Source organism: Chelonoidis abingdonii, chromosome 6, assembly GCF_003597395.2.
Source record: "Chelonoidis abingdonii isolate Lonesome George chromosome 6, CheloAbing_2.0, whole genome shotgun sequence".
In the NCBI taxonomy this organism is placed as follows: domain Eukaryota; kingdom Metazoa; phylum Chordata; order Testudines; family Testudinidae; genus Chelonoidis; species Chelonoidis abingdonii.
The window spans coordinates 37,324,745-37,348,977 of NC_133774.1; the positions used below are offsets into that span (position 1 = coordinate 37,324,745).

The window sequence follows — 24,233 nt, forward strand, 5'->3', positions numbered from 1 at the left end:
TTCTACACTATTTATATTATAAATTGTCTTAAAATACATGAGACACTGCAAGCCTTCATGTGTCTATAGGTATATGAGCAACCTTAAACTTGAGAGCTTTTTATGGGAGGTTCTGGAAGCAGGGGATTGGTTGATTTGGGGTTTTTGTTTTGGTTCAAATTAGTATTTCATAAAGAAGACTTTCTTATTGGATGTCTAATACCCAGACTAGTACACATTTCAAGTAAATATGCCTCAAAGTAGTTATGCTCCAAATAGCAGGGTAGCAAATTGTTCACAGTAATGCTTAAGTGGCTTGCTCCAGCCAGTTGGAATTAATGTTTTGGTAATTATATTGTAAGGCGAGAGAGAGAAATTTATGATGGTACAAGATTTAAGAATACCACAGTGTTTGTCTTTAATTTTAATTAAAGACAATCACATTTATGATTATTTTTTCTTTTTTTCTTTATTTTAGTCGTGACATGGAGAATAAAGAAACCCTCAGGGGGCTGCAGAAAATGGATGACCGCCCAGAAGAGCGCATGATCAGGGAGAAACTCAAGGCAACATGTATGCCAGCCTGGAAGCATGAATGGCTGGAAAGGAGAAGCAGGAGAGGCCCTGTGGTAAGTAGTGTTCAAGAAAGGGTAATAATAATTAGAATTATTTTACTGATTATTTACAATTGTGAAAAGTGCCAAGACGGCTTAATAAATATTTGTTCTTAAAACCCCGCTACCCTGTATCTTAGTTATGGTTGCTTACACTTAGTGATCTCTTTGTTCACTTTTATTGGTTGTTTGAAGACTTGTTGCTAATTCTGTATAGTTTACAGATCTGCAATGTGTTTGGTACTTAGAAAGTCAAATAGCTCAACTGATACTGTTTTGCTTAAAAATATTATTGTCACAACACTGCCCTCTGTTGACATCCAAAGTAGCTGTGTTTACAGAATAAAACTTTAAAGCATTTTCTCTTCTTTTTCTCAGTCAAACTCCCCCTGATTTTGTTTCTAATTTTAAAAAAAAAATCACTTTCTTAAAACTTTGATGTATTAATCCCCCATTTGTCTAGCACAAGTGATTATCACCGGAAAAAACATTTTCCATGATAAATTCTTTATGTAAACCAAAATGCAGCGAGTTCATTTTGCTCTTCTTCTGCAAGATGGCTTGTGATTGGTTTTGTCTTAATAACATTGAAAGATGCATGCAAAAGAGCAAGATCTAAAGCATAGTTATTTACAATAAAGAACTTGGCCATTTCTTCTTGACTTCAGATTGCTAAATAAATAGTTTCAGCTATAACTTGAAAGAACCAAAGGTGGCAAAAATCGTGCAGAAACTGTTAACATTATAGACACGAATGAATGTTAATTTTGGACATATGATTGCTAAGAAAAACAGAATGGGAATTAATCTAATACACACACATTTGAAATGCCATTGTGACTCTCAAACACTGATCACTAAAATAATTGGGGAATAGCTAATAGTCTCAATATAAAGGGAATATATCTGATGCGAAACAAATAAATATAAACATTGTACATATGTTTCCAAAACAGACTTCAAGTTAGTGTGTTCTGTTGCTTTATTTAGAAGATGATCATTTTACTAACCACAAACTATGTGACTTATTTCCTCCAAGGTGGTAAAACCAATCCCAGTGAAAGGTGATGGCTCTGAAAGCAACAAACTATCAATAGAATCTCAAATTGAAGGGCAAAGCAGTGCTTCTTCAACTCAGAAGGGAAGACGTAGCCCTTCTCCTAGTAGCTCCTCGTCCTCATCCTCTAGAACTGTTAAATCAGAATCTCCAGGTGTTAGAAGAAAAAGGGTATCTCCAGTGCCTGTAAGTTGGAAAATGTAATATAATTATGGTTTTGACTTTATTTTGAGATGTCACTGTTTATGGAAGAGGGGGTATTGCTATACGCATGTCAAAATTTGGTACTTCTGAACTGTAAACAAAGGCTATCTCTAACTACTGGTTTTGGAGAGAAGATGCATGTTCAAAGGGGTTTCCCACGTGTGATTTTACTTAGGATAATAAAATCTGTGGTATGCCTAATAAATATTACATTCATAGTTGTTAGGAAACTAAATGTGAAGGATGCGATTCCATGCTTGATTTATCTGTTTTTGTAGCAAATAAACCTGGATCAAGATGTTCAAAAATAGAATCTGTTATGGCAGGTGTCACCAGATGGTGCTGTTACCCATAGCCTTCCAAGTTCTTAGCACATGAGAAAATATCCAGTGTTGGAAAGACACATGCTATGTGTTAGTTGGCTTATGTAAAGTTCTGGTGACAGAGTTTGCTCTCTTCCTGGATCTTTGAGTGGAGTCAATTCTTGAAGCAGAGGTCCTCCCAGGGAACCAGGTCTTGGTTTTTAGGTTGAGATTTCTAGAAGAAGCAATTGGCTACATGCTGTTTGTGAACACTTCTGTTCGAGAACTGGTGTATGTGTACAAATAAAACAAGCTTTATTTAGAATAAGTATAGAATACTTAGATTCCATTTCACTGCTTTCTCTGGCACTGGGAAGCCAACCTACACAGGCCCCTGGACATCTGCTACCACTTTGCAAAAGAGAAACTGTACCTAAAGTTAAGCTCCTGGATCCCAATTTATGCTCCTAAATAAGTGGTCTGACTTATTAAGAAGTCTGACTGTAGGTTCCCACTCCTGAAAATCTTGGGCAAAGCACATGGAGTTGCTACAGAAAATAGCAATAGATCTGAGCCCAAGGTAGAGTGCTTGCAGTTAACTTCTTTCTCCCATGATAGATCTACTGCTGTAGACTTTCATTTTCCAAGAAGAGCGCCCTGCTTCCTTTCTGCTGATTGGTCAGAAATGCCATGAGTTGTAACTTCCATTGGGAACAGTGGCACCATGCTAGGAGAGACCGAGATTACAATTAAGAAAATCAATTTTGCCTTTCCTCCATTTGTAGCTAATATACTTTTTTCCATTGAATGAGTTTTGGTAACTTTTTGTCACTGGAAATAAAGTTAATTTCAAAGTAAAGCTTAGTCCAGTGGTTCCTGGGGGTCCATGAGCCCTTTCAAGGGGGCCGTGGAGCCCTGCAACTGAAACCCGGTGCCCCGAGACCCAGCACTGAAGTCGGGAGCTCCAGCTGCTGCCCACTGAAGCTGCGAGCTGCACTGGGAGCCCGCCCAACACAGACCCTAGCAACCCCCTTCCTGTACCCCGAGACTGAGCTACTCGCCTGCCTGCCAAGCTATCCCCTGCTTGACCCTGAGCTACACCCCTCACTTCACACAGCCCCTAGCTATCACCCCCTGCTAGGGTGACCAGATGTCCCGATTTTATAGGGACAGTCCCGATTTTTGGGTCTTTTTCTTATATAGGCTCCTATTACCCCCGACCCACTGTCCCAATTTTTCACACTTGGGTGTCTGGTCACCGTAGCCCCTGTACTCTGAGCTACACTCCTCACTTCACACAGCCCCTAGCTATCCCCTCCCTGCACCCTGAGCAGTTTTAAAACTTTTTGAGCTGAGTCCCTCCTTAGAGTTTATATTTTTTGGTTGTGTCCCCACACAGCCCAGACAGGCTTAGTGGCCTCCTGAGTGAGTTGGGGTGGAGGTGGCGCTCCCTCCCTGGACCCCACTGTGTGGAGCTTACTCATGCCTCGCCAGCCCTTGCTCCCCCAAATAGAAGTCAAACTATGCCTATGCCCAAGGGTGCCCCCTCTGGTCCAGTGCACCAACTTCCCCGCCTCCTACCCCACTGGGTCCTGGCATTTTTATAGCATGTTAAGGGGGGCCTCAGCAAGAAAAAGATTGAGAACCCCCCGGTTTAGTCCATGTTAGAATTAATGACTGACAAGAATGGTTCACTTACAATCTTCTACTTCACTATTTGAAATTCCAATTGGATTCCAACCATTCAGTGGCAGTATTAAGTTTAACATCAGAAAAAGTATTAAAAAATCTTAATATGTTAGAGAAATTCAAGTGAAAATAAATGCACTTTGATACTAGGTTGGGTCATTTCTTTTAGAATAAAAAATATAGAGCCCTAAGTGAGAGATCTGTTTGCATAGTTAAGACAAGAGAAATGCATTTAATCTTTTATCTGATATCTTCCTTTGAAAATTTATTTTAAACTCTGATTCTTCGATGGCTAGAATTTAAAAGTGCTAATATCTTTTATAAATGAAAAAATTTCATTTCACAGAACCCCAGTATTCAGTGTTGCCCTTCACTAGTCCACAGTGGTCTCTTAATTCTAATTACTCAGGTAAAATAGTGGAATAAAATCAGTGAACAAAAATTTCAAGAAAAATAAAAGCCAGCTACTGGACTTCTACTTCCTCTATTAATATTCCAACAAGCTTGTTTAAAAGAGTTTGCTGCATCTGATGTCTGCTGGATTTGAACATGAAAGAAAATACATGCACTTTGATAATCCTTGTAGTCCCTTTAAGGTAGGGACTTTTTCTCATTTTGCGTTCTGGTCAGTGCTGAGAGCATTGTTGAGCTTATTGTTGTCATTTAACAAACAAATAATAGTCTTTTATGTAAGAATTTCTTAGTGAAGAGAGAAATAGTTGATATTGGAAACAATTTTGTTGCAGTTTCAAAGTGGGAGAATAACACCACCTCGGAGAGCTCCATCTCCAGATGGCTTCTCGCCATACAGCCCCGAGGAAACAAATCGTCGTGTCAACAAAGTTATGCGAGCCAGATTGTATCTGTTGCAGCAGATTGGACCTAATTCTTTCTTAATTGGAGGAGACAGTCCTGATAACAAGTATAGGGTGTTCATTGGGCCTCAGGTAGGAATCACCTAGCATGCCTACAATATTTTTTATTTACAGAGTTGGAATCAAGTTAGATGAAGTTATAAATTCATAAACCAAAGTCAGATATTTAGCTAGCCTATGAAACAGCATTTAAAAGGTATATTGTGTACATATTATGATGTGCCAATTATACTTCAAACATTAGGTTGTCTGTAGCAAATGCTTTTCTTTTAAAATCCATTTAATTTAGCTGAGGAATCATTGATAATGTGCAAATTTAGTGTTTCACATTTATTTTTCACCCATTTTACACTACCTCAGTGGATGTCATATTCATTTCTAACTAATATTTTGGCTGAAATTTTGCTACTTTCTGTTTTGCTCCACCTTCCGCTACTACAAGGAGGCACTTTTAATTTCTTATAGCTATGTCTTATGGTCTACACTTCCTGGATATATATACCCACTGTTTACTGGTAAATGTAGAACAAATGCATATGAAAGCTCTCTGAACAGTCTCATAGTAGTATTAATGCCTGCTATGAGATCTTCTCCAAATAGACCCTCCTAATGATGGTGTGACTATTCAGTAGGGAGCAGCTAGACTTGTGTGTTTTTGGAACATGGTGCAAAGGCCTATGTCAAGGTTTTTTTCCCCCACTTTGAACTTTAGAGTACAAATGTGGGGACCTGCATGAACACTTCTAAGCTTAATTACTAGCTTAGATCTGGTAACACTGCCACCAGCCAGAAATTCAGTGTCTGGCGCACTCCCTGTCCCCCCTCCGCCCCCCCCAAACTTTCCTCTCCCTGGGTTGCCTTGAGAGGCTTCACCAATTCCCTGGTGAACACAGATCCAAACCCCTTGGATCTTAAAACAAGGAGGAATTAACCATTCTCCCTCCTTTTTCCCCCACCAATCCCTGGTGAGTCCAGACCCAATCCCCTTGGATCTTAAAACAAGGAAAAATCAATCAGGTTCTTAAAACTGAAAACAACAACAAAAAACAAACAAAAAAAACCAGCATTTAATTAAAAAAAAGAAAAGGTAAAAATTATCTCTGTAAAATCAGGATGGAAAATACTTTACAGGGTACTTAGATTCATATAGCCCAGAGGAAACCTTGTCTAGCCTTAGATTCAAAGTTACAGCAAACAGAGGTAAAAATCCTTCCAGCAAAAAGGAACATTTACAAGTTGAGAAAACAAACATAAGACTAACACGCCTTGCCTGGGTGTTACTTACAAGTTTGAAACATGAGAAACTGATTGATTTAGAAAGATTTGGAGAGCCTGGATGTACATCTGGTCCCTCTTAGTCCCAAGAGCGAACAACACCACCACCAAAAGCACAAACAAAAGACTTCCCTCCACCAAGATTTGAAAGTATGTTGTCTCCCTATTGGTCCTCTGGTCAGGTGTCAGCCAGGTTTTCTGAGCTTCTTAACCCTTTACAGGTAAAAGAGACATTAACCCTTAACTATCTGTTTATGACAGCCTATAAATGGCAGAAGAAAATTTCTTGATTGCCATCATACTGGGTGATGTGAGGATCATGTGCATAAGGTCCTTTGATATGAATGGTAACTACAGCCTCTGAGAGGAAAAATGTCAGGAGAGAAGTAGCAAATTTGTTTTTACCCATTTATTTATTTCTTGACAAAGAACAGAAGCATCAGTCACATTTCAGAAGTTTAATTTCACTCTACATCCATTCATGGTCTTGTATTTTCACTGTCTGGGCAAAGTATTAGACAGTGTAGGTGCTTAAATAAAGAATGTGCACATGTGTACCTATCAAGCCACAGTAGGGTCCTAAACCTGTTATATGTTTCCTTGTAGACATGCAGTTGTGGGCGTGGAACATTTTGTATTCATTTGCTGTTTGTCATGCTTCGAGTGTTCCAGTTAGAACCCTCAGACCCAATGCTTTGGAGAAAGACCTTGAAGAATTTTGAGGTAATTCATTCCTGATGTATTTAATAGCAGATGTGAGTACACACACTAAGTTAGAGCATTTTTAGGGCATGTTTTTTAAATGACTGAAGACTGTACCAAGTTTTAAAGGAATAGAGTTACAAGTTTTTAATTTAGCCAGTGTTTTGGGGTGTTAGTTTCAAAAACTATGTAAACATTAGAAAAATATTTTTGCAATAAAAGGAGCAACTGAAAAGTAGAAATCTTTGGTTCAGTGAATATGCTATAAAACTTTCTTTTCCACTTAATTTAAATTTATATTTTCATTAGCATTGGTAGTGTATCATTTATCTGTTGTCTCAATAGTAAATTATTAAGCTTAGCAAGTTTCTGCCACGCAATCTTTGTATAAAGTAAAGAAAAACTGAGCTGATGATTTTTATGTAAATTAATTAGTTCCTTGCAAACCATTTTATTCTCAAGACAGTAATGAAATCCCTGCTGTTGCAGCTGCAATTACAATTTAATAATAATAATGTGTTATAAACATATGGATAACTGTTTCATTATCAATATCAAAATCTCAAGAACATCTCTTTATGTGTGAGGTATTTATAGCATACTGTTGCTGTCTTTTCCCAACGTTAGGTTGAGAGTTTGTTCCAGAAATATCACAGTAGGCGTAGCTCAAGGATCAAAGCTCCATCTCGTAACACCATCCAGAAGTTTGTCTCACGCATGTCAAATTCTCATACATTGTCATCATCTAGTACTTCTACATCTAGTTCAGAAAACAGGTTAGTATTTTTCTAAAGGAATTAAAAAGCTTTGTTTGTAGCATTCTCCCTCTGCCCTCTTTCCCCTCCCCCCCATTTTGGAGGTTTAGATACACTTAAATTTTATTTGAATCTATTTAAAGCTGCTTCCATTTTAAGTCACATAAAATAATTTTGTGTATGCAAAAAGAATAAATCAGGTTTACATCGGTCATCTTGATACCAACACAGGCATATTGAATTTACAAGACCTGTTTGAAAAATGTGTTAGATACTGATGTTTTGCAGAGAATCCTATTCCTTTGTTCCATGTTCAAAGTGAAATTTTTTTTAAAAAGTATGCAATCGTTTTTAAGACTGGAGTACACATTAGCTCCCAAAACTGACGTGTTTGTGTGTGTGTGCATGCATTCATATGCAGCATGCATGCAAATGTTCACAAATGTAGAAATATCTCATTTTTTCCTGTGCAAATAATTTTGAAAGCAAGCTGTATCACTTAGAAGCAACAGTCCATGCTTGCAAGTTCCAAGTAAGTATACTCTGTGTGTGTGTGTGTGTGTGTGTGTGTGTGTGTGTGTGTGTGTACATACACACACACACATATATAAACTTTGTGAGTATGTAAGTGAACTTGTGCGCACACACACACACACACACACACACACACATATATTCATTTTTGAGCCACATACATACATTGAGTACCCACCCTGGAAAATGAGGTTGGAGGATAAGATCAAGGCAACTTGGAGAGAAGTTAGTCAGCTGGTGAAACTACAGAAGGGTGTGGAGATTAAGGATAAGACTCGGCTACTGAAAAAATACAAGGGCCTGACTCCATCTGAAGCCCTAGAGACTGCTAAACAAAGGCTCACAGCACTGGCTACCAGGCTAAGGAGATACACTAGAGAAGCAGAGGCCAAAAAAGTAAATGCCCTGTTCTCCAAAGAACCATCCAAGGTGTACTCCCAACTGCAGTGCAACAACACAATAACAGCAGAGCCACCAGCAGCAGAAACTGAACAGTACTGGAAGAACATATGGGAGAAAGAGCAGACTCATCACACCAGTGCAAAGTGGCTGCAGGACCTGAGAACAGAGCACAGCAATCTCCCAGAACAGAAACCAGTCACCATCACAGTAGAAGACATCCAGCAGCGGGTCAAGAACATGAAGAGCTGGACAGCACCTGGACCAGACATGATCCACACCTACTGGCTAAAGAAACTAACAGCAGTGCATGAACGCCTAGCAGCACAGATGAACCAGCTGCTAGCAGCAGGCTCCCACCCAAACTGGCTAACACAAGGAAGGACAGTGCTGATCATGAAAGACCCCTGCAAGGGGACAGAACCGTCCAACTACCGGCCAATAACCTGCCTCCCCACAACATGGAAAGTCCTATCAGGCATCATAGCTGCCAAGCTACAGGACCACATGGGCCAGTACATGAGCACAGCTCAGAAGGGCATTGGGAACAACACCAGAGGCTCAAAACACCAGTTGCTCATAGATAGAGCAGTCGCCCAAGACTCAAGGTCTAGACAGACCAATCTGAGCACAGCCTGGATTGACTACAGGAAAGCCTACGACTCAATGCCGCACACGTGGATCTGTGAATGTCTGGCGCTATACAAAGTCAACAGGACACTAAGGACCTTCCTCAAGAACTCAATGGGACTATGGAAGACAACACTGGAAGTCAACTCAAGGCAGCTTGCACAAGTGGCCATCAAGTGCGGCATATACCAAGGTGATGCACTGTCCCCGCTGCTGTTCTGCATAGGCTTAAACCCCCTCAGCCAGATAATCACAAGGACTGGATACGGGTACAGGTTCAGGAGTGGAACTACCATCAGCCACCTCCTCTACATGGATGACATCAAGCTGTATGCTAAGAATGAACGAGACATCGACTCGCTAATCCACCTGACGCGGATCTACAGTGAGGATATCGGGATGTCATTCGGACTGGAGAAGTGTGGCCGGATGGTAGTGAAGAGAGGGAAGGTAGTCAAGACTGATGGGGTGGAACTACCAGCGGGCCACATAGCAGACATACAGACCAGCTACAAGTACCTTGGCGTCCCACAGTCACATGGAAACCACGATGAGGAGGCAAGGAAGACAGCAACATCCAAGTATCACCAAAGGATAAGACAGGTCCTGAAGAGCCAGCTCAGTGGGAAGAACAAGATCCACGCCATCAACGGATACGCCCTGCCGGTCATCAGATACCCTGCCGGTATAGTGAGCTGGCCAAAGGAGGACATGGAGGCTGCCGATGTGAAAACCCGGAAGCTCCTCACAATGCACGGAGGTTTCCACCCCAAGTCCAACACCCAGAGACTGTATACCAGCCGGAAAGAAGGCGGGCGGGGCTTGGTGAGCGTCAAAGCCACTGTCCTGGATGAAACCCGGAACATCCAGGAGTACATCAGTAAGATGGCCCCCAAAGATGAGCTGCTGAGAGAATGCCTGAGGCAGCAGCAGACATGGGAGGAAGACCAAGCAGAAGAAGTGCCATGGCAAGACAAGACCCTGCATGGGATGTACCATCGACAGATAGCTGAGGTGGCTGACATTGGGAAATCCTACCAGTGGCTGGAAAGGGCTGGACTAAAAGACAGCACTGAGGCACTGATCATAGCAGCACAGGAACAGGCACTGAGCACCAGATCCATTGAAGCAGGGGTCTACCACACTAGAGAGGACCCAAGGTGCAGACTGTGCAGAGAGGCCTCAGAGACAGTCCAACACATAGTGGCAGGATGTAAGATGCAGGCAGGAACAGCATACACTGAACGGCACAACCAAGTGGCTGGCATTGTGTACAGGAACATCTGCACAGCGTATGGGCTAGACCCTCCCAAGACCAGATGGGAGATTCCACAGAAGGTTGTGGAGAATAGCAGGGCTAAGATTCTGTGGGACTTCCAGATCCAGACGGACAGGCAGGTACTGGCCAATCAACCAGACATCGTGGTAATAGACAAGGACCAGAAGACAGCGGTGGTGATAGATATAGCAGTGCCAAGTGACAGCAACATCAGGAAGAAGGAATATGAGAAACTGGAGAAGTACCAGGGCCTGAAAGAGGAACTAGAGAGGATGTGGAAAGTGAAGGCCAAAGTGGTCCCAGTGGTGGTAGGAGCCCTCGGGGCTGTGACTCCTAAGCTGGGTGAGTGGCTCCAACAGATCCCAGGAACAACATCAGAGCTCTCTGTCCAGAAGAGTGCAGTGCTAGGAACAGCTAAGATACTGCGCAGAACCCTCAAACTCCCAGGCCTCTGGTAGAGGACCTGAGGCTGAGGAAGACACATACCACCCATAGGGGTGAGAGGGGATTTTTTTTTTTTTTTTTTTTTTTTCACACACACATTCACTTTTGAGCCACATACATACATTGAGTAAATTATTTTAAAAATATTTTTTTATTTTCTTTTTCAATCTGGATCATTCTAGCACATACCATATTAGAAGCATATTTATGATGTTTCCAGTACTTAAGCTTAGTAAAGTTAATGATTCTTTGAAAAGCTGTTTCAAATTATTATTTTTACTTCATTGTTTTTTGCTTAACAGATCTTGTAAATTTTGTTAGGGGCTAAAATGAATAACATTCATTTTATTAGTCTTATGTTCTTAATTTTTTTAATGTTTTCTGTGAATTTATATACATTGATTGAATAAACTAAGGTGGATGCTCCTCAGAGGATGCTTAGAAGACAACCAAAAGTGACACTTTTTCTTACTTTAGCAGAAAATGGAACCTTATGTTAATGAATAATCTTGGTATATTAGTTTAGACTACAGTGTCCATCTGGCAAAATTAATATATATAGGCATGTTTTCAGTTTGGGCTTTTAGATCATGAACATAGTTTCCTGTTGCCTTGTGTTTATGTATTTTTCTAACTGTCATACTGTTTCATTGTAAATACATATTTATGTGTAAACACATACAGACCTGTTAAATGCTAACAATTGTTTCCCTGAAATTACTCTTCTGACAGATTAATTCCTTTAGTTAGATGTGTGTCTGGGAAGACTTGTTATAGGAATAACTTGGATAACTTTCTGATTTATTACATTATTGTTGCATTATTTTGCATTATTAGGGTACACCTGAAGAAAACCTATGCAGCTGTTGATATAGCAAAATATATTGCAATTATTTTATAGTGAAGCCATTTTGGCATGTTATAATATATATAACAGTCACTGTATTACTTTATTTCCATTTCATTAGAGATAAGTTTACACAGTCTTGATGTTTCTGTTGTACTTCATTTAAATTTGTGGTTTACTACTAATTCTTGAAAGTAAAAAGTATAATACATTTATGACCACACTGAAATTTGTATTTTTAGGATACTGTAGAACTGAACATTTTTACTGTAAATTTACTTCTGTGGATTTTTCAGATCTGCAAAAATCTCAATTATTTAGAAACTTTTTAGAAAATAAGTGATTGTATAAGGCACAATGAATGCACAAATAAAACATAAATGTATACAATTCTACAGTCATAACTTAATTCTCTGTTGCGAGACAAATGTAGGTTCTTTTTTTCAAGTTGTGTAGGTTTATTCAATGGCATAACTGATAAGATGTCTTTTAATCACCTTTATCCGGCTTGTCGTTGTCCATCCCTCTACGAACACAAGCCAACACCACACTGTTCCATTTTGTTGCAAGCACGTTCTTTCCATTTCTGTCTTTTAATTATTATAATTAAAATATATCTTTGTGCCCATTTGCAAAAATGTATTATGATGGGTAGATATTTTCATTATACGTTGTCAGTGTAATTTAAATACAGTCAAACTCTCTAGCCTCAGATTATTAATTTGAAATTAAGGTGATTGTTTAATGGTAGAAAACAAAGTGAAAGTACATCTAAAATTTAGCTGATGCTGATTAGTATACTGTTGCATAGGAGAATGCTATAAATATTTACACCTGCATGCAGCAAAAATACAGAGCAGCTGTATTTATTTTACATTTGCTTTTTGAATTTTACACATGTTCATCAAATAGTATTCGAGACCTGCTGTGATGGTCTAAAGAGCAACTTTTGAACAAATGTCTTGAGTTGTGGATGAAGTGTGACAAAGAAGAAATATGTTTTGTTTCAATCTATAAATTACTAATAATTCCTTAATCATTCCAATCATAAATATTGAGTAAACAGCAAAGTAGACTTCTTTAGGACAAGATTTTCAAAATTGTGTCTTTCCCTAAAGTTATGCTCCTAAGCCATTTTTTAACTGTGGGGCCTGATTTTCCTGAGTGCCGAACGCCATGCAGATCCCATTGATTGCAACAGAAGCTGTTGAGTGCTCAGTGTTTCTGAAAATCACACCACTCACTGAGGCGGCTAACTCTTGGTCTTAATTGTTTTAAATGTGATATGCGGGTTATAGAGTATTATGACAACTAGCATTGATCATTAATCAATATTTGACTTAATACCTATATTGGATTCTGATCTGTGCAGTTTTTTATATTGCTAATGTCTCGTTTTTTTAACAGTATAAAGGATGAAGAAGAACAGATGTGCCCCATTTGTTTGTTAGGCATGCTGGATGAAGAGAGCCTGACTGTTTGTGAAGATGGCTGCAGGAATAAGTTACATCATCACTGCATGTCAATTTGTACGTCATTGTTTTATTTACATTTATTACTAGTGATTTTAAATACATAAACAAAGTGTAGTATGACATGATACCCATTCTTTGAAATGCAAGTTAATGAAACAAGAATGCATCAAAGCTTGACAGCTTTATATTAAAAACGTACAGATCTGAAAGATGAATGTGAAGTTCTATATTTCATTGTGTTGCTTGTGGAGAACTTACTGAAACTCTATCAACTAGTGGATATTAATGTGGAATATCGTGATTAATGTAAATGAACAATGTTGCCTTAGGAGAAGCAATGCAGTTGAAGTATGGTTGATACTTAACAGTGTAGTTGTAGCCATATTGGTCCCGGGATATTAGAGACACAAGATGGGTGAGATAATATCTTTTATTGGACTAACTTCTGTTGGTGAAAGAGACAAGTTTTTAAGCTTACACAGAGTACTTTTTCAGGTCTGGAAATGGTACTCCAAGTGTCACAGCTAAATACAAGGTGGAACAAATTTGTTAAGCATAAAGAGTTAACACGTTGCAAGAGACCATTTAAGGTAAAGTGGACAGATAACATCTCTTCAGTTGTAGGACAAAGGAGGCTTAGTGGGTTATAGATTTGGTATGATGAGCCATAAATCCTGTGTCTTTGTTAAGTTCATGATTTTTAGTGTTAGGAAAGTTATGAATTTTAGTTCCCATGCTTGTCTTTTGAAGGAATTTTCTTTGAGGACGAGGATCGAGAGGTCAGATACGGGGTGAAAGTTTTGTGAAAAGTTTTTGACCGTGACTGATGGGTGTGTTTGTCTTTTATCACTTTTCTGTGCGAGTTCATTTAGGAGCACGGTGATTGTTGGGTTTCACCCACATATAGTGATGGTTGGAGCATTTAGTGCACAGGATGAGGTAACAGTGTGTTGTGATAAGTGTATGTAGGTGTATTGGGGGTGGGTTAACTGCTCATCGGAGCAGGGGATATATGGCTGTAGGTTTTGCATCTGTTATGGCTAGATCAGGTATTGCTTTGAGTTGGTGTGTTCTGGTATGTGGGGAGCTTGCTTCTGATTATGACTTTGGCAAGATTGGAGGGTTGTTTGCAGGCAGAAGAGAGGGCTCTGGTAAGATTTCCTTCAGGATGTGATCCTCTTGAGTATGGGTTGCAATTGTCTAATGATACTGTATGGGTTTATGGCTTATTACAGGGGTCAGCAACCTTTCAGAAGTAGTGTGCCAAGTCTTCATTTATTCACTCTAATTTAAGGTTTCATGTGCCAGTAATATATTTGAATGTTTTTAGAAGGTCTCTTTCTATAAGTCTATAATATATAACTAAATTATTGTTATATGTAAAGTAAATAAGGTTTTTAAATGTTTAAGAAGATTCATTTAAAATTAAATTAAAATGCAGAGCCCTCCAGACTGGTGGCCAGGACCTGGGCTGAGAGTGCTGCTGAAAATCAGCTCCTATGCTGCTTACAACAATCTGTAAGCCACTTAACACCACTGCAGTCATAGGACAAAGGAGTGCTAACTGCCCACTTCATCTTGAATGATCTTTTGCAACATACGTTAACTCCTTATGCTTAACGATGAGTTCCACCTTGTATTTAGCTGTGACACTTTGAGTACCATTCCCAGACCTGAGGAAGAGCTCTGTGTAAGCTTGAAAGCTTGTCTCTTTCACCAACAGAAGTTGGTCCAATATGCCTCAATTGTCTTGTAAGCCATACAATGTGCTGTAGACAGCTGAATTCATAACTACATTTACCTTATCAGGAAAAGGATATATACTAATTTTAAGTAAAATTTACTATTTAATTTGTTGATTTTTATAACCATACATTTGTTTTTACATTCCCATAAGTCTATAATATGCTTTAGGCATCATCTTATTTTGTGGTTACTGCATTTCAGGGGCAGAAGAATGTAGAAGAAACAGAGAGCCACTTATATGCCCTCTTTGTAGATCTAAGTGGAGATCTCATGATTTCTATAGGTAAGCGTTCAGTTCTGTGAACAGATTGAATCTCACATATAGAGCTTTAAAGTGTGTAAATGTTTAATTTTTTCATCCACGTTAAATATTTATTGTTTGTTTGTAGTCATGAGTTGCCAAGCCCTGTGGATTCTCCTTCAGTTCTCCGAGTGGTTCAACAGCAAAATCAGCAGCAGCCTACAGGTGGATCGCAAAGGAGAATGCAAGATAGTAATTTTAACCTTACTCATTATGGGGTTCAGCAGATCCCTTCCACCTATAAAGATTTAGCTGAGCCATGGATTCAGGTAACAGTTTAACTTATGAAGTGAATTTCAAATTAAAACAATTTGTCATTTTGAGATGGGATTTTCCCTGTTTGGTTTTTTTGTTTGTTTTGTTTTTTGTTTTGTTTTTAAGGTAAGGTGCATCCCAGTAGCTGCCTGTGCAAAACCACTTGTGCCAGGTCTTGTTTCTTCTTCCAGAGAAGCCACTGTCATTGTGCATATTGGCCAGCAAGCAGATGCTTTGGAAATGTATTACCCCCTTTTGATTTTAATGCAAGCTCAACAGCGGAGATTTGTTCTTCCTGTTCCAAATTCTTTCAAAGCTCCATTTTGTTATCCATCTCCTGCTTGCTCATTTTTAAAATATAATATGAGAAATCACCTGATAATAGCTACAAGCATCTATACAGCAAAAAGTGAGTTCCTGCATAATTCTGTTGTCTGCCTCAAAGAATACCACATAGTAGTGTGTTCAAGTTACTAAGTAGACTACCCAAGAATATTAAGAGAAGTATGACAGAGGTCTTATGCTCATGCAATGAAAACAGTATGAAAAAGATGAAAAAATTCTGAAGTGCAGTCATAAATTAGAAATATATGGGTGCTTGGAGTTCCTGACACAATCCTAAAGCACATTGTAGTCCTCCACAAATTGCTCTGAACCACATCGGCTTCATAGTTGGTTGATTGTGTTTTTAAAAAGTAAATGAATAAATAAAAATCAGGAAACTTTTTCCACCCCCAATCTTGTTTTTTCATTTGGGATTTTTTAGGTTGGAGAATATCACAGCCCTGGTCAGTGAAAGAGTTGGTGTTTTTGGTCCTAATTCCAAGTGGACAGGTGTCACATCACAAACATAATTAGCACTAATAGACACACTTGTTGGAAGCAATAACTGAGATGCCAAGTACTGAATGTTACGGAAGATGAACTACTTTCTTATGTCTTGAGAGGACCAGCTGAACATGGATGAGGCACTTTAGAAAGGCTGTGTATGGGAACTACCAGTGTCCCCCCTGTCTGTACCTATTCTGTGGATAGAGGGTCTTTGTCAGCAGAACTACCAATCTGACTTTTCATGTGGAAAGGATTTTCCTACTGAATACAGGAAGGAAGCAAAGGGAACTACTCCCTGTAAAGCTTACTAGCAGTTTGTAATTGGCTTCGGAATTATAATGAATTTTAAAAAAATGTTATGGGGGAAGATAATTATTTCCAAAAATACAGATCAGTCTTTGAAAGATGTATGCATTACCATTCATACTATTTCATTTTATATGACAGGCTGCATATTTAAAATTGATACTGCTGGTATATTTTCTGTCATAAAAGATTAAGACAAGATTTTCCCTCTAAACCTTTTTTGACATTTCCCGAAATACAGTACTTAAATACTTAAGCTTTAAATGTTATGTTTTGCAACCAAGTCAAATGGAATATGTTTCCTTTTATTAGGTATTTGGAATGGAGTTAGTTGGCTGCTTGTTTTCTCGAAACTGGAATATACGGGAGATGGCACTTAGACGTCTTTCCCATGATGTTAGTGGTGCTCTATTACTGGCTAATGGTGAAAGCACTGGAAATTCTGGGGGCAGCAATGGAAACAACACAAGTGCTGGAGCTCTGGGAGCAGCTAGTGGATCATCTCAGACCAGTATCTCAGGAGATGTTGTAGTGGAATCGTGCTGCAGTGTGCTGTCCATGGTCTGTGCTGACCCTGTCTACAAAGTGTATGTTGCTGCTTTAGTAAGTAGTTGTTTACTTACCATATTATGACACTTTTGTGAAGTAGCTCAGAACTAATAGGCGCGTTCAGCTCCCAGAAAAGTCAGTGGGAACTGTGAGTGCTCATCACAGCTGAAGGTCAGACCCAATTTAGCTCTTAAGCATTGTCTGAGAAGGGAATAGGTGAGATCTTCAGCAGATGTAAATTGGCATGGCTTCACTGACTTCACCAGCTGAGGATCTGGCCAAATATATTCAGATGCCTGGTAAAGTGAGTTAGGGTGTTGATCATACTTACAATGTTCATACAACCAGATTTCAGATTGAGTAATTCTAACACTAAGTATATACGACAGTAAGGCATTAACTCTTTGTCACACTGATAAGCACTCTGTTTCATGTGTGTTATATAAACCTATTCATAAACGTTTTTATAATAAGCTGAAGTGTAGTTGACCTGACTTTATATTTCTTTTTTTTCCTTTCTTAGAAAACATTAAGAGCCATGCTGGTTTATACTCCTTGTCATAGTTTGGCTGAAAGGACAAAACTACAGCGACTTCTCAAGCCAGTTGTAGAGACTATATTAGTTAAATGTGCAGATGCCAACAGGTATGGTGGTTGATTCAATAGGTCTTCAAGTTTTCAATAATCTTTTAAAACTACATTCATAACTTTTATTTCATGTAGAAGCAGAAAGTATGCAGAAGTATGGCTATAGATTAAGAGGTGTGGATCACAAGTAGGGCTATAAATATATGTTATAGGTCCTGGAAGTCTTTGGATAAATTATTTTGTAGTAGTCAAATTTACCTTGACAGAGCTCTAGGTGTGTTTTGGAAGCACCTCATAGTATTTTTTCAGTATGTGTAATACTTAGCGAATGCAGCGTTCTTTTTATTGACTTTATGGGGCCTATCTTTTCTTTCTCAACAAATGTTGACTTGAAATTTTGAGTGTATGTTCTCACCATTCTTCTGTATACTCTTGGTTATCTTGGATTGCCCTAACCTAGTGCTTAGGATTCCCATTGAGTCTCTTTTATTAGTCTGGTTCTTAATGTTCCTCTAGTAATAGTTCTCTGTATTTACTCCTCTGTAGTACTAAGCTCCATTCTTTCAGGATTCAGTAGTATTGTAATAATTCTAGATTGTGGCCTCTGGAGCATGGACTTTTTTATCTGTTTGTACAGTGGATAGTAAAGTTGGGAATTGATTCTTGATTGGGACCTCCAGGCATTGCTGTAATACAAAATAACTAGGGCTGTCAAGCGATTAAAACAATTAATTGCGTGATTAAAAATTAATTGCAATTAAATGCACAATTGCACTGTTAATAATAGAATACCAATTATTTATATATTTTGAGGTGTTTTCTACATTTTCAAATATATTGATTTCAGTTACAACACAGAATACAAAGTGTGCAGTGCTCAATTTATATTTGTTTTTATTACAAATATTTGTACTGTAAAAACAAAAATAGTATTTTCAGTTTACCTAATATAAGTACTGTAAAGCAATCTCTTTATCATGAAAGTTGAACTTACAAATGTTGAATTATGTACAAAAAAAATTTGAATTCAAAAATAAAACAATGTAAAACTTTAGAGGCTTCAAGTCCACTCAGTCCTACTTCAGCCAGTCACTCAGACAAACAAGTTTGGTTACATTTGCAAGAGATAATGCTGCCCATTTCTTGTTTACAATGTCACCTGAAAGTAAGAACGGACATAGGCATGGCACTGTTGTAACCAGCGTCGCTAGATATTTATGTGCCAGATGTGCTAAATATTCTCATGTCCCTTTATACTTCAACCACCATTCCAGAGTATATGCGTCCATGCTGTTCACGGGTTCTGCTCGATAATGGTCCAAAGCAGAGCGGACCGATGCATGTTCATTTTCATCCTCGGAATCAGATGCCACCAGCAGAAGGCTGATTTTCCTTTTTGGTGGTTCGGGTTCTGTAGTTTCCACATCTGAGTGTTGCTCTTTTAAGACTTCTGAAAGCATACCTCGTTCCTCGCAAATTTTGGACTGCACTTCAGATTCTTAAACCTTGGGTCAAGTGCTGTAGCTATTGTTAGAAATTTCACATTGGTACCACCTTTGCATTTTGTCAAATCTGCAGTGACAGTACAGTGTTCGTAAAACAAACAACATGTGCTGGGTCATCATCTGCTATAACATGAAATATATGGCAGAATATGGGTAAAACAGAGCAGGGGACATACAGTTCTCCCCAAAGAGTTAGGTCACATTTAATTAACGCCCTATTTTTTTAACAAACATACATCAGCATAGAAGCATGTCCTCCGGAATGGTGGCTGAACCATGAAGGGCATACAAATGTTTAGCATATCTGGCATGTGAATATCTTGCAAAGCTGGCTACAAAAGTGCCATGCGAATACCTGTTCTCACTTTCAGGTGACATAAATAAGAAGCAGGGAGCAGTCTCTCGTTTGTCTGAGCGATTGGCTAAACAAATAGTTGGACCGAGCGAATGTGTAGGTTCTGAGGTTTTACATTGTTTTGGTTTTGAGTGCAATTATGTAACAAAAATCTACATTTGTAAGTTACACTTTCACAATTGAGATTGCACTACAGTACTTGAATGAGGTGAACTGAAAAATACTGCTTCTTTTGATTACAAATATTTGACTGTAAAAATGGTCAAAAATAATATAAAGTGAGCAGTGTTCACTTTGTATTCTGTGTTGTAATAGAAATCAATATATTTGAAAATGAAGAAAAACATCCCAAATATTTAGTAAATTTCAATTGGTATTCTATTGATTTTTTTTTTTTAATCACAGTTAATTTTTTTGAGTTAATCGCGTGAGTTAACTGTGATTAATTGACAGCCCTAAAAATAACACACACTAATATAATGGTTCAGGCTCAATTCTCCACCTTTGTACATACTAGAAAGCAAAAGTTCCATAATGACCTCTCGAGGTTCCTTCCAGTCCTATGATTCTGTAATATCAAGCCATAGGTATTTAAATACACACACGCACGCGCACACACAGAAAAGATTGGCCATTGTGACAAAACACCATACATATCTGCTTCATTATGTTGTTAGTATATGGCGCTTATAGTTGCATATTAAGAGAGATGCCTTTTGGAAGGGTAATCTTTTATTGGTCCTGTTACAGAGTAAGTGTTGATCTAAAAAATGTAAAGTAATGACATCAAGTGAAATAAGCATTCATTTCCTTTTGTTTATGGAAAAAAAAAAAAAAAAGAGTAGTGTTGTATTCCTAGATTTGGCCACTCATGTAGGTGAGTGACGTATCATCAGATTCATTTTAGCATAGAAAAAACAGTCTCTGCAGATGACATAAAAGTTGAGAAACTGTTAGATTTTAATGATGTAGGCAAGAGAATGGGTGGTATTAGATTTTTAAACTCGATTTTTAGGCAGTGTATGATTCTAGGTGAACAATGCCAAAACATTTTTAAGATATAAAGGGAGAAAATGATGTGAAATCAGTCAGAATAATTTGTGCATCATAACTCATTAATGAAGAATATCAGATTAATCTCCAGTCTATTGATATATGAATTCCAGATATGTTAAAGATGAAAATGTTGTTAATTAAAAATATAAGATGTGGGATTTACTTTTGGTGTTCATTTCCCATAGCCGCACAAGTCAACTTTCAGTTTCAACACTGTTGGAGATGTGTAAAGGCCAAGCAGGAGAGCTGGCAGTTGGTAGAGAAATACTTAAATCTGGTAATAACTGCTTTATTATACATACGCAATTATCATCACATTTTGTCTGTAAGCAAATATCATGAATCATTTTCACTATATTGAAGAACGTATCAAAAGTCAGTATTGTAAAGGGAACTGTGTTGCTTTGAGAACTTTCTATTTTTTATTCAATTTTCTGACACAACTGTTCTGTTTCTATGTACTTTATAACCATACTGTCTTTACCTTTCAGTAAGCTCAGATTTGATCTATCAGAATTTCATAGAATCTCAATTGGGCATAGGTTTAACTCTGATCTTATGAACTATTTTTTCATAGGGTCCATTGGTATTGGTGGTGTTGATTACATCTTAAATTGTATTCTTGGAACCCAGACTGAATCGAACAACTGGCAAGCCCTACTTGGACGTCTTTGTCTTATAGACAGACTTTTATTGGAATTCCCTGGTGAATTTTATCCTCACATTGTCAGTGGGGATGTTTTACAGGCTGACGCTGTAGCAGACAGGTATTTCTTAATTTATTTCATTTCTTCTTCTCTGTAACTGAATTGTTGGCCAGGTCTTCAAAAATGGCTGCCTAAGGCAAAGGGTTGACTTTCGCATACACAAATGACTACAGAAGTTCTGGATGCACAATTTAGACAGCTAGTTGCCAGCTTTGAAAATTTGCCTTTCCTACTGAAAATATATACTTAAACACTCATACGGTAATTAATATATTATCTGTCAATATACTGATCTGTTGTTGATATGTATTGTGTAGATTGCTTCTAGAATAGTAATTAGTACATATGAGCTTTAACAGTATTATTTATATTTTATAATATATATAAAAATACATGCGCGCGTGCACACATTTATTTATTTATTTATTTATTTTTAGGTATAAGAAGCTGCTGTCCCTGTTGAATTTTGCCTTGCAGTCAATTGATAATTCCCACTCAATGGTGGGTAAATTGTCTCGGAGGGTATTTTTGAGTGCTGCAAGAATGGTTGCAAGAGTACCCCATGTGTTCGTAAAACTATTAGAAATGTTGAGTGTGACCAGCTCAACTCATTACACAAGGATGCGTCGACGATTGTTGGCAATAGCAGATGAAATGGAGATTGCAGAAGCCATCCAACTAGGCATGGAAGAGGTGCATTCTGTGGAATGCAGATGTGATGACTTTATGCAGCCATCTGCCCCAGATAACTCTCCAGAAACAACACAAAGTAATACTCCTAACAATACTGTCCAGTTATCAGGGAAAAGTGGAAGAGAATTGGGTGATAAAAAATTGAGTGCCAGTCCAGAGGACATTTCTGAGACACTGGCTGGCATTTCTTTAGGACTTCCTGTTTCATCTGTAACCACTGAGCAACCAAAGCCAGCCATTCAAACAAAAGGCAGACCCCACAGTCAGTGTTTGAACTTTTCTCCCTCATCCAGTCATTCCCAGTCATTATTCCCAATATTGCCCTCTCCCTCAACCCCGTGTGTACCAGTTGGCCCTGTAACAGATATGTCTAAAGTCAGACCTCAGGGATTCATTCCCTGCAAAATACCCTCAACTTCTCCTCAAACGCAACGGAAACTTTCTCTACACATTGAAAGAAACTGTTCTGAAAACAAAGAACCAGAGAAACTTTCCCCAGTTTTTACCCAGGCCAGAGCTATGCCATCCAGTCATATACACAGGCCAAAGCCATCTCGACCTACTCCAGGTGATGTGAGCAGGCAAGGAGAAGCCTCAAAAACCAATATGACACTTGATCTGAATGATATTTTACAGTGTGACAGCAGTAGCAGTTGTAGTAATGCAGTTATACCTAGCGAAGAGACTGTGTTCACACCAGTAGAGGAGAAGAGTAGTCAACTGGATGTCAATGCAGAGCTCAATTCCAGTATTGAGGACTTACTTGAGGCCTCTATGCCTACAAGCGATGGCACGGTTACGTTCAAGTCGGAAGTTGCAGTTCTTTCTCCTGAACGGGTGGAAAACGATGACACTTACAAAGATGATGTAAATCATAATCAAAAATGCAAGGAAAAGATGGAAGCCGAAGAAGAGGAGGCTTTAGCTATTGCCATGGCAATGTCAGCATCTCAAGATGCCCTACCAATAGTTCCCCAACTACAGGTTGAAAATGGGGAAGATATCATAATTATTCAGCAGGATGTGAGTATACTGAGATATCATAATTATTCAGCAGGTTTTTGGGGGGATGTGGCGGGGTTGTTTCTTCATTCTGTAATAAGGCCATGTTTCAGTTCACTGCCATTATTTAATGAACATGTAGTGTGTTCTCAACAGTGCACAGACATAAGGAGGACACAGTTCCTAGGAATTCGAATCAAATACAGATACAGACAAGCAGCTGCCAGTGTGAGTTTGAAGTATTGATAGAATCTTGTGGAGGTCATTGTTGAAATGTTTTGATAATATTTTTTGGAGGAAAGACACAATCTGCTGCACCAAGGAGATTTCCAGGCATAAGGTGACAGAAGAAAGTTTGAAGACAAGAATGGGAGAAGGGTACAAAGCAATCAGAGGAGAACAAAGGGAAAGAAAAGTGGAGTAAGCAGAAGTGAGAACTTAGTTTTAAGGAGGAACAGAGTTGTGCCAGGTGTTTGACAATGAGGTTGAACTTGATGCAGAATTTGAGGGGAGGGGGACTCAGTCACACCAGCAGGAATGAAAAATAATTTTAACAGCAGTATATGTGAGGAGAGGAGCTAAGTGAGAGAAATGGAGGCCAGAGTAGAGAAGAGTACATTCATTACTCAAGCAATAGATGAGAGCTTTAGAAATAGGAATGGAGGGGAAAAGCATATTTTTATAGATATTTTAGAGGAAGAGCCGATGTGATTTGATGAGAGCCTATTTATGGAAGGGAAAAGAGCTTGACACAGTTTGGAAGCCTTAGTGGAAAGGATAGTTGAATTGTTGTAGGGGACAAAAGAGTTGGGGGGTTGTGAGGAAAAGAAAACACATTTCCGTTTTTGCCATGTTGAATGGGAGTTGGTGACACATCCAGTATAAGATGTCAGAAATACAAAATGATCAGAGGTTAGGTTAGAGAGGTAGATTTAGGTCTCATCAAGTTAATTGAAACTTTGAGAGCAGATGAGGTCAAATAGAGATGGAAATCTAGAGGGAAAGATCACTTCCACTATCTGTGCCCCTGTTTTCCCTCCTACTCGGTCTTGTATGTTTAGATTGTAAGGTCTTGGGGCAGGAACTCTTATTATGTGTTGGTATGGCACCTAGCATAATGGCATTCAATCTCAAATGGGGCTTCTAAGGCCATGGCTACACTTGCAAGTTGCAGCGCTGGTGAGGGGGTTACAGCGCTGCAACTTAGCAGGTGTCTACACTTAAAAGCTCAGCCAGCGCTGCAACTCCCTGTTTGCAGCGCTGGCTGTACACCTGGGTC

General features: G+C 38.7%; 1 protein-coding gene across 1 annotated transcript in view; it reads left to right on the forward strand.

The window, feature by feature from the left end:
- Positions 1–24,233, forward strand: part of MAP3K1 (mitogen-activated protein kinase kinase kinase 1) — a 102,725-nt gene that overhangs the window by 60,004 nt on the left and 18,488 nt on the right. Inside the window, 13 exon segments of the mRNA XM_032775362.2 lie at positions 458–608; positions 1,633–1,836; positions 4,592–4,792; positions 6,602–6,718; positions 7,325–7,473; positions 12,993–13,114; positions 15,008–15,089; positions 15,196–15,376; positions 16,812–17,102; positions 17,572–17,693; positions 20,738–20,829; positions 21,130–21,319; positions 21,697–22,975. Coding sequence (XP_032631253.1) covers positions 458–608; positions 1,633–1,836; positions 4,592–4,792; positions 6,602–6,718; positions 7,325–7,473; positions 12,993–13,114; positions 15,008–15,089; positions 15,196–15,376; positions 16,812–17,102; positions 17,572–17,693; positions 20,738–20,829; positions 21,130–21,319; positions 21,697–22,975 — 3,181 coding nt within the window.